The sequence below is a fragment of the Carassius auratus genome, chromosome 26, assembly GCF_003368295.1.
Source record: "Carassius auratus strain Wakin chromosome 26, ASM336829v1, whole genome shotgun sequence".
NCBI lineage: Eukaryota > Metazoa > Chordata > Actinopteri > Cypriniformes > Cyprinidae > Carassius > Carassius auratus.
Genome location: NC_039268.1, coordinates 15,564,724 through 15,576,326, shown reverse-complemented (window position 1 = coordinate 15,576,326; position 11,603 = coordinate 15,564,724). Strand labels below are relative to the sequence as shown.

Sequence of the window (11,603 nt, the reverse complement as noted above, 5' to 3'; positions counted from 1 at the left end):
TCACCAGTAAAGGGGAGATCCTGGTGAGTGCTAGCACTTTATTGCACCCCCCCCCCCCCCATACTCTCCTAATTATTTCAATTCAGTTTTGATTGATTCAGGCGCCATGGGCAACTTTATGGACAGCTGTCTAGCCACCCAGTGGGGGATTCCTACCATTCTTCTTTCTGAACCTATTCCTGCCCGTTCCCATTCCCATTGAATGGCACTTTAATCACTACTGTTTCCTATGCTACCCTTTCTTTCAGTCTTATGGTCTCAGGCAAAAAGGATGGCTCCCTGCATCCCTGTATAGATTGTTGAGGCCTGAATGACATCACTATAAAGAACAGGTACCCCTTGCCTCTTATGTTGTCTGCGTTTGAGCTTTTGCAGGGTGCCAAGGTTTTCACTGAGCTTGACCTCTGGAATGCCTGTCACCTAGTTCGCATATGTGAAAGGGGATGGATGGAAGACAGCTTTCAACACACCCATGGGACACTTTGAGTACCATGTCCTTCTGTTTGGTCTGACCAATGCCCCAGCTGTCTTAAAGGCCCTGGTTCATGACATTTTGAGAGACCGTCTGCAAAGGTACACAGCATGTTCGCCAGGTGCTACAACAACTGCTGGAGAACCAGTTTTATGTCAAGGCGGAGAAGAGTGTCTTCCATGCCCAGTCACTTCCGGTCTTGGGGTTCATAATTTCTGCTGGAGAGATCTGAGTGGAACACTGTAAAGTAAGGGCTGTTGCCGAGTGGCCAGTTCCTGACTCTCGTAAGGCTCTGCAGCGGTTCCTGGGTTTGAAAACTTTTATCAAAAATATCAAGCCCTATGCTCTATCTGTCTGTTCAAGGCCCCTGAGGAGGAAGAATCAGTAGACACCATTTTGCCCAAGGAGGTGATGGTGGCATCCAACTCCTGAGGTATCAAAAGATGAGGAGAGGAGGCTTTACTTAACCTGTTATCCCGCACCTGGACACCAACACACTGAACACTCTTTGTTTGCATGTGTCAATGTTTAAAAATAGATTAAATGAAATGCCACTAAATTAATCTTTACAAACTATAAATCATTCTAAAGATCTAAACCTCAAACATCGATTTTTAATCGAAAGCTTATAAGGAATGTATTTGCCAAACCTGTGTAAGCAGTACTATTCAAAACATGCATAAACAAAATGCAGTACATACCAGATTCATCTTAATAACAAGTTATAAATGCATCCACAGCTGTAAATCCCGGATTAGTTAGAAAGGTGAGGGTCCACTGAATGACATCCCATAGAGCACTTATAGTCCAATGAAGCAGTAACGTTGTGATATGGATGGTAATTCCTTTGTTTATGTCTTACTTCTTCAGGCACAGTATTGTTTATATCCATTATGGGATAAATGATAAATGATAAATTATGGGATAACAATTGCAATAACAATTGTCATCATTGTTAAATCATTACAATACAACAACAGTCCAGGTTCATCCAGACTTTCAGTCCAGAGGAAGTGCAAAGTCCTTTAGCAAAGCCATTGTTTTTATTGCTTTTAAGTTTTAAAGATTCAAAATACATTTTTATTTAAATTTTGAATCTAAAAAAAGAGGTTTGCATTTAGAAAATGTACATTTACGAATATGATTCAAAAATGGACATGATTCATTAACAGGAAAATAGGATCACTTTTTCATATACCTGTAGATGAAAAACAAAAATGAGCATTCATATAACATTAGAACAAGAATGTCACACCAAAATGATGTTGTGTTAGAGCAATTCCAGAATAAATAAGGTTTCAGGGTTTAATCTTAATCAACTTAAATATAATTTCTCTCATTTTGTTAGTAGATTTAGTTAGATTTTATAGGAGCAAATGACCAAACTTTTTTCCAGGGAATATCACTTACAAAACCATTCCAATAAGAAATTACATTTTCAGAAATAGGCACAGAAATAGATTCCATCTGAAACAAAAATTTAGATGACGAAAGGCACTGTTTACCTACAAATGTTTAACAAAGATCCACTGAGTGAATGGCGATTGGAAAAAAACAAGACTTCTAAAAAGCATGAGAACTCCATGTGGCACTGCATTAGCAACAATTGCAAACTCTTTTAGACTAAAACATAATAATTAGTAATTACAGACTGAACCATTTTGATTGAAAAGTTGAGACATAAAAATAATACAATTTTAACAAAAAACATAGAGAGATTTGTGTTTATGCAGTAGATTCTTACTATTACAGATTAGATATGAGTGATGTGTAAAATTGTGTTTAAAAATGAGGGGCCAAGCTAATAACATTTTACTATGAAAAGATAGATCATTTGATAGGGATTTTCATGATGTTAACTATAGTTACTGATTAATAATAAACTTAAACCACCTAGTTTGGAAAAAGTAGCATTAAATTCATTAAATTTAACTGACGGTCCCGAGGGAAGACTGGTGTGAGGAGGCCAATGAGTGGAAAGCCACAAAGTCTCAGGACCTCATTGAGCAGTGCAGGCTCTGGAGTAGGAGGGAGGAGTTGAGCTGGGGGACAGGAGCAGGAGGGCAGTGACTGGCCACCACTGCCGACCCGCCAAATGGAGGGTGTTGTGGTTCAGGGTCGAAACACCCCATGAAAGTTGGACGCCACCTGATGACATCTTCTCCTGGCCGAAAGCTACAGTCATGCATTACAGTCAGTGACTGAGTAAGATAGCATCAGTTCAGATGTTTTCAATAGTATTTCCCCTGGGACACTAGTGACTTCCAGGATAGGCTGGATGGAAACCAAGGAAGACTGGTGACGCTGGAAAGACAGATGACCTCCAGGAAAGACTGGCGTGGGTGGGCGAGTCTAGCAACCTCAATCACAGCACTCGCAAGAGGGCACCAACTAAAGCTACAAAACGAAATGATGAGCAATACCCCCAGGGTCTCCCGAGGGGGTGGGGGGGTGAGAGACCCAATTGGACGGACACAACGGTTATGGCTATGGAAAACCCACAGATAATGAGACGGCTCACCCAAATCACACTTACAGGGGAAGTGTTGGAAGTAAAGTGCCACTGTGGGAAGCTTTGCGAAAATGCAAGGGGACTTAAAATACATCAATCCAAGACCCAATGTGGAGAAGGGAAGAAGCAAATGCAGAGCATAGTGGAGACACTAAGTGAGATGCAGGAGGACTCCAGTCAGGAAGCGCCCCACAGCACAGGAGACCTCTCAGCACCTGCTCCATCCCAAAGCCACAGGAGGGACTCTCCTAACACTACCTCAGACACCCAACTTATGAAAGAGAAAGTGAGATGGGCCCAAGCAAACAACAACCCTGCATGGAAACAACTAGACGTGGACCTAGACAGAGTACTTGAGGCAACTTTAGCAGGAACAGCCGAGAAGAAAATTGACAGTTTGACAAAAATCATCACCACTATGGCCAGATAGCGCTTTGGCACAGAAGAGAGAAGGGGTAGCAGCAAAACTCATGTAAACAGGAGGACAAGAGAGATCTGGCAATTGAGGAGGGAGATCAAGACCCTCAATGAGCAGTTCAGAATAGCAAGTGCTGAAGAAAGGAAGGGCAAACAAGAGCTAACTAGTAGAGTTCGAGGGAAACTCTGCAGACTGAGAAGGCCAGAAAGGTCTCTGAAACTGAGGAAAGAGAAGGAGGTCAAGTGGGCTCAGTTCATTAAGGACCCATACAGGTTTACCAAAACCCTGCTGGCGGATGCAAGATCTGGAAGACTGACCAGCCCTAAGTAAGTTGTAGAGAAGTTCCTGAAGGAGAGCCACAGGGATGCCCTCAGGAATCAGGCCTGTGGTGCACACCCAAAGATCAATCAATAAATCACCTTTATTTATATAGTGCTTTAAACAAAATACATTGCGTCAAAGCACTGAACAACATTCATTTGGAAAACAGTGTCTCAATAATGCAAAATGATAGTTAAAGGCAGTTCATCATTGAATTCAGTTATGTCATCTCTGTTCAGTTCAAATAGTGTCTGTGCATTTATATGCAATCAAGTCAACGATATCGCTGTAGATGAAGTGACCCCAACTAAGCAAGCCAGAGGCGACAGCGGCAAGGAACCGAAACTCCATCGGTGACAGAATGGAGAAAAAAAACCTTGGGAGAAACCAGGCTCAGTTGGGGGGCCAGTTCTCCTCTGACCAGACGAAACCAGTAGTTCAATTCCAGGCTGCAGCAAAGTCAGATTGTGCAGAAGAATCATCTGTTTCCTGTGGTCTTGTCCTGGTGCTCCTCTGAGACAAGGTCTTTACAGGGGATCTGTATCTGGGGCTCTAGTTTTCCTGGTCTCCGCTGTCTTTCAGGGCAGTAGAGGTCCTTTCTAGGTGCTGATCCACCATCTGGTCTGGATACGTACTGGATCCGGGCGACTGCAGTGACCCTCTGATCTGGATACAGACTGGATCTGGTGGCTACGGTGACCTCGGAATAAGACAGAAAAAGACAAATATTAGCGTAGATGCCATTCTTCTAATGATGTAGAAAGTACGGTGTTATGTGAAGTGTTTCCGGTTCCAGTTTACCTAATTAATGCAGCCTAAAAATCCTTTAACGGATTTGGATATTAAAAGCATATTAGTATGTTATGTGTATGCCAGGTTAAAGAGATGGGTCTTTAATCTAGATTTAAACTGCAAGAGTGTGTCTGCCTCCCGAACAATGTTAGGTAGGTTATTCCAGAGTTTAGGCGCCAAATAGGAAAAGGATCTGCCGCCCGCAGTTGATTTTGAAATTCTAGGTATTATCAAATTGCCTGAGTTTTGAGAACGTAGCGGACGTAGAGGAGTATAATGTAAAAGGAGCTCATTCAAATACTGAGGTGCTAAACCATTCAGGGCTTTATAAGTAATAAGCAATATTTTAAAATCTATTAAAAGATCAGCAGAACTGCTGAAACTCCTGAGGAAGGGCTTGATACCAGTGAACCAACATGGAGAGAAGTCCAGGACATTGTGCAGAAAGCCCGTTCAGCATCTGCCCCAGGACCAAACGGTATACCTTATAAAGTATACAAGAGATGCCCGATGATCCTCCGCAGGTTATGGAAACTGTTGCGAAGGATATGGACAAAAGGTATCATTCCAGCATCCTGGAAAAGAGCAGAGGGGTGTTTTGTACACAAGGAAATGGACTCTTCCGACATCAGTCAGTTCCGAACCATCTCTCTCCTAAGTGTCGAATGCAAGGTATTCTTTTCTGTCCTGGCAAAAAAAATGACTACCTGCATGGTGAAGAATAAATTTGTTGATACATCAGTCCAGAAGGGTGGCATTCCAGGTTTCTCCGGGTGCTTGGAACATACAGGCATCCTCAATCAGTTAAACAGTGAGGCCAAGGGGAGCAAAGGAAATTTAACGGTTGTCTGGCTCGACTTGGCTTACGCATACGGTTCAATCCCACATGGCCTCATTAACACAGCTATGGAACACTACCATATCCCCTACCTCACCAGGGGTATAATTACCAGCTACTTCGGAGGATTCAAACTATGGTTCAAAACTGCCCACTTTACAACTCAGTGGCAGGACCTGGAAAAGGGAATCGTGACAGGCTGCACCATCTCCCCCATCCTGTTTGTCATGGGAATGAACCTTCTCATAACAGCTGCAGAAAAGGAATACAGAGGGCCATCAATGGAGTCTGGCATCCGCCAACCTCCAATTAGAGTTTTTATGGATGACCTTACCATAACAACTTCAACCCATGTGCAAGCAAGATGGATCTTGAAGGCCCTTGAAGATGGAGTAACATGGGCTCGGATGAAATTCAAAACGAGGAAATCAAGAAGTATGTTGATTAGAAATGGGAAAGTGACCAGCAAGTTCCAGCTGCGAGTACAGGGGGAGACGATACCATCAACTGAGGAAAACCCAATTAAGTGCCTAGGGAAATGTTACAACGCATCCCTGACCGCCAGATGCAATGTTTCCAGGACAGAGAAACAGTCAGATGCATGGCTGAGTAAGATCGAGGGGTCAGGATTGCCAGGAAAGTTCAAGGCCTGGGCCCGTATTCATAAAGAATCTTAATGCAAAAAGTAGCTCCTAGTGACAAAATTCTAAGAAAATTCTTAGAAATGTGGGCGTTTACTCTTAAAATTAAAGAAAAAATCCTAGTAAAGAAAAAAGTAATTAAGAAAGCATCTTAACCCTTAAAAGAGGTCTTAAGGTCAAACTTGTTAGGAGCACAGACGAGGACTTTTAAGAGGCTTAAGAGTTTCTTTAGCAGAGGAGAAAATGGCAGAAGGATGAAGAGGCAGAATAAATGTGTTGCAGACAATGGATGAGAGTGAGTTAATAAGGCGCTATAGATTAGATCGTGCAGGGATCATGTTTGTGACTGATCTTATTAGAGACGTGCTAACATCTCCGACACAGCGCATAAATGCCATAGCGCCAGAAATTAAAATAATCACTACATTACGATATTTGGCAACTGGGAAAATGCAACAATGAAATAGTGATGATTTTGGTCTGTCACAACCTTCTGTAAGCAGATTGATCACACAAACAATTACAGCACTTTCAGGACATCTTATTGTGTCGCAGTTCATTTTGTTTCACTGGACATTCCCACCTTGTAGGCTCAAAAAACTGCATTTATGAATATAGCAGGCTTATAGATGCGCACAAGCAGGGGGAATGAACCGTTAATAGTTTGTGCTATACGCTCCCATGTCTGCTTCTTGTCCCTTGCTGTGACACCCGGCCCGAATTCCCTTTTAAGAATGGCCTTGTGTTCATCCACTAACTGGGCTAACAGTAAACACTGTTCCTCTGTCCAGTTTGGCTTTCTCGCCCTTCTTGGTTTTGATTCCATGTTTGATACATTAAAACCAACATTCAAACCGCCACTTAAATAGGACAACAATCACTGTAATTGGAAAGAGTGGAACAATTTTCATCATTCTAATCCAATCAAATACCTTATAGGAAATTAAAAGCGTGGTAAATAAAAAAAATATTTATATACACACATATATGTGTGTGTGTGTGTGTGAGACAGAGAGAGAGAGAGAGACAACGGTCAAATAGGAAAAATTACGCATGTAAATTCAAAGTGAGAATTAGAATAGACCCTATACTTAAAATCACTCTTTTTTTTCCTTCTTGGACAACCAACCAATCACAGTCTTCAAAAGATTATGTCATACATAGCAACGGGGTCAACCCCGCTTCCTCACTTAGATGAAAGTTTTTGTCTTTTCCTTACTCAGAGTTGCCCTCAGATCTGTCTCGAATAGCTCTTAAGCTAAAACTCCTATGTAAAAGTTTTTAAGCTAAATTAAGAGTTTTCTAAAAGAATTCTTAGAATCTTTATGAATATGGGCCCAGGTCTGGTCAGGTACAGCTGCCCCTATCATCAATGGTGGAGAAGTTCAAGGTGGCAAAGTGCCGGCTTGTGATGATGTACCAAGGCTCCACTGATGAAAAAGTCAGAAGAGCAGGTGTCAATACGAGATCAGGACGCAAGTGGGTGGCTGACACATCAGTGGCACAAGCCGAAAGTGCATTGAAGCTGGAGGTCATCATCGGGAACCCATGTGTAGGGAGGCAAGGATTTGGATCCACCCACTTCCAGCAGTGGGGAAAAGCAGACCCAAGGCAAAGGAGGGACATGATTCAAGCCAAGGTCTGACACCTGGAGGAAGAAAGACGGTCTATGGCCGTCGAACTTGGAGTACAAGGTGTCTGGATGAAGTGGGACCTGCCGAAGCAGAAGATCACGTGGCTTGAGATCTGGAGACTGGAGCCCTTTAGTATCTCCTTCCTGCTCTGTTCAGTGTACGACACCCTTCCATCACCAACAAATCTCCACAGATGGGGTATGAGGGAGGACCCATCGTGTAGGCTATACGGAGGGAGGGGAACAATGGCGCACATACTGGCAGGATGCAAAACAGCCCTTAGCCAAGGTAGATACAGGTGGCGCCATGACAAGGCTGTCACACTATGGAGCTGGAGAGGCCCCCAAGAAGAAGAAAAAAATAGCCTCTTGCAAGCAGCACAATCCTGTAAGATGAGGGTGGACCTGGGAAAGAAACTAGTCTTCCCCCAGGTTGTGCAAACACTGCTGAGGCCAGATATTTTCTTATGGTCTGAGGAGGCAAGTAAGATAATCTTAATTGAACTGATGGTTTCATGGGAAGACGGGTGTGAGGAGGCCCATGAGCGGAAAGCCACAAAGTATCAGGACCTCGTTGAGCAGTGCAGGGCCAAAGGGTGGCAGACCTGGCTATTCCCGATTGAGGTCAGGTGTAGGGGTTTCCCGGCACAGTCTGTGTGGAAGACACTCACTGCTTTGGGTATAGCAGGAAGGGAGAGGAAGGCAGCTGTCCGTAGGTTGGGTGAGGCAACAGAAAGAGCGTCTGGTTGGCTCTGGAGTAGGAGGGAGGAGTTGAGCTGGGGGCCAGGAGGAGGAGGGCAGTGACTGGCCACCACTGCCGACCCGCCAACTGGAGGGTGTTGTGGTTCAGGGTCAAACACCTCGTGAAAGTAGGATGCCACCTGATGACATCTTCTCCTGGCCGAAAGCTACAGTCGTGCATTACAGTCAGTGACTGAGTAAAATAGCATCAGTTCGGATGTTTTCAATAGTGGCTTATTGATACAATTCTTTATCTAATTTATTTTAAAAAGTGTTTTTAAAGTGGTAAATCAAGGAAGTTTAAACCCCCTTTCTCAATGGTGTTCATAAGTAAAGGATTTTCTAATAAAATTAGCTTTATTCTTACAAACAAAATTGGAAGCACTGTATAAACTTTTCTAAGAATGGCAGTGTCAACATTCAGAGAGAGAGAGCAGCATATGTTAATCTTGACAAACCTTTAGCTTTGGCTAGTAAGATTCTTCCCATCTACTTTAAAATGCCATACCTTGAGCTAAACCAAAGTTTATGGGATGAAACAGATGTTCATCTGGCTATATATTTACAGAATGATAGTAAACTGTCTATCATGACAGATGACCTGAAAACAGAAGATAAACACTTCATCCAGATATTCAAAACAGCCAGATCAAATTAATTAATAGTTATTCCTATGAAAATTGAATATTTGCCAGTTTTTGCCAGTTTTTACTGGTGATGAAAACAATGGGCACATTTACACTTAAAAAGAAAAACAGCATTTATCGTAGTGAAGCAAATCTTTGTGTTTGATGTTTAATACATTATAATTTTGCATAAATGGGCATAGCAGAATTTCCTGATAGTAAGAATTTTCATACTGAATTAAATTGATTTTCACAATTACAATTTAAAAGTCATTCCACACGTAGACACATAAAACTACACTAAAATAAAGTTACTCTAATGACCCAGTTACAGCCACAGTAAAATCTATAGAATTGTAAAAGTGACAAAAACAAATAAAAATAAATGAAAAGATAACTTATTTTATTTAGAATTATTCACAAATAAGATTATGTGACATCACAAATGAATAACTTTTTAATCTTTATGCTTAGGAAAACAGCACTAAGTACACAGTACACAGTGCAGATGTAATTATTTACAAATCATTGGGTAACACAATGAGGTTTCAGTTGGAAACAGTTAGCATGAACTAACAATGGAAAAAAAACTCTAAACATTTATTCATCTTTTCATGTTAATTATGTCATTATTATTTATTTTTTACTAATATATTATAGAAATCAAAAGTTAATAGTATTTACCAGACCTGACCTGTTCATGATAATTTGGTTTGGAAAGCAGAAGTGGCATTGAAGCTCACGTGAACAGACAGGGCCAGCAGTGGCCACAATATGGTCTCATCCCCTCAAGGCCCTCCATGCTAGGAGAATAATAAGCCTTTGTGAATAGAGCCTCATAAAATCCTGCATCCCTACAGAGAGAGAACCAGGCACCTGCATTCAGAATGCGTGAAAAGAGCTCTGGCCCTTTTCGCTTGAAGCAACTGCTTAGTCTGGGATAAGTGAAAATGGTTTATTACAATAGAGTAAGATACAAATAGAAATGCAGTTGCAAGAACTAGATGAACACAAAGCAGAATATGAAGTTTTTCATTACTAATTCAGATTTTCTTGCATCTTTGAGTTGGCTCTGTTTGCTTAATGTCTACTGCTGTAACTTGCTGCCCTGTCTTCTGAACTCCCCACTTTTGGGGAGGCAAAAATCCTGTTGGATTTGTATTAATTAGGAAATGACGATCCTAAAAAATTTATAATGCATGATGTTATTTAAGCCTATGTGAAATGTCAGGTGTCATGTGGCTGGTATTTCTCAAGTTTTTAATTGGAGTTGAAGCATCACTATTGTTGCCTCAATTGTTGCCCTCTTTAATGCCTGTAATCAAGCAGACGTGTGAGGTCACTCGGGTTAAAAGTGTGTCCATCCCATCATTGTCCCCATTAGTTTGGGGTCAATCCCTTTTTCACTCAGAAGGTGAGAGGTTTCCCCCCAAGAGGTGAGGAGTGATGTGAAAGGATGATTTGTCGTTTCTGACACTTTTTCACAAGCCATAACATTCCTCCACTTAGTACCAAGAGGGATGCTTAGTTTAGTTTGTTCAACATGGCAGCTATGTTATTTTCAACTGCAGAGTATTCACACTATAGGCTCTGATTCCAGCAAACTGGAAAATGGGGTCTTCTGTGTGGGCACAATGCAGAGGTAGAATGGTGAGAAATGTAATCCTGGTATAAGAGTTGCAATGTTACAAATATCAAGACCGGAACATGTTTGGTTTTGTCAAGGGTGTTATTTAATTGTGACTGTTGGACCAGTGAAAGAATAACAGCAATAGCAGCAACCCGGAGTGATTTTAGAAAATTGCAGGGTTTTTCTGTTTTCTGTGGGTATATTAGTAGTCACTTTGTGATGTTTGTCTTTAAAGGTGTGTGTTAATTAAAGCACAGAAATTCTCTGGAAATGCAAATTGACAAAACTGCACATTGCCAGAACAAATTTTCACAGAAGTTTTATGAGAGAGGCATACATGATTTTGTGCTTTGGAGGCACAGTGTAGTTAACATCAGTTATTAATTTGTATTAACAGGATCATACAGGAAAAAAAAATGTGACAACCCTAAAATGAGAGAAACTGAGCCAAAGCTATATTTTGTTGTATTTAAGCCAACTTGTGTAATTTCTTGTTAAAGCTACAAACACATGGTCTTGACAGTTTGTAAAAAAAAAAATTGTGGTGACTCTCAAACCACTGAGGGTTAAGTTTAGGGGTGGACCTTCATGGTGACATTTTACATACAAATTGTAATTTTTTTGTATGAGTAAGATCTTACAAATTCAATACTTGCAGGCACATGTTATTAAGTAGTTATTACAGTGTATTAACTAGTAATAATTTGATAATTTAAAATATGACAATTGTTGCAATCATTATTATTTCATTTTGTCACATTTTCTTAAAACTTGACCAAATAACTTGAATTATTCTTTGATCATTGTAATGTGTAAATTCATACCACTGCTGACCTGATCTATGTGGAATGGCCAGTTCTGGTGATTACTGCTCATGCAAGCCTTCCTGCCTTCCCCCACTGCCCTTCCTCCACGCGGTGTAGCAACAAATCTCCTTTTCTGCTCACTGCCTGAAACTATTGAGTCAACAAACGTCACT

At 41.3% G+C, this 11,603-nt stretch overlaps 1 protein-coding gene across 1 annotated transcript; it reads left to right on the top strand.

The window, feature by feature from the left end:
• The first annotated feature begins 2,955 nt into the window (after positions 1-2,955).
• Positions 2,956-8,475, top strand: LOC113043970 (uncharacterized). The gene is made up of 4 exons (XM_026203519.1): positions 2,956-3,270; positions 4,879-6,006; positions 7,313-7,546; positions 7,649-8,475. Exons 1-4 carry the CDS (start codon positions 2,956-2,958, stop codon positions 8,429-8,431), a joined length of 2,460 nt encoding a protein of 819 aa, XP_026059304.1. The 3' UTR covers positions 8,432-8,475.
• The last annotated feature ends 3,128 nt before the right edge of the window (positions 8,476-11,603 follow it).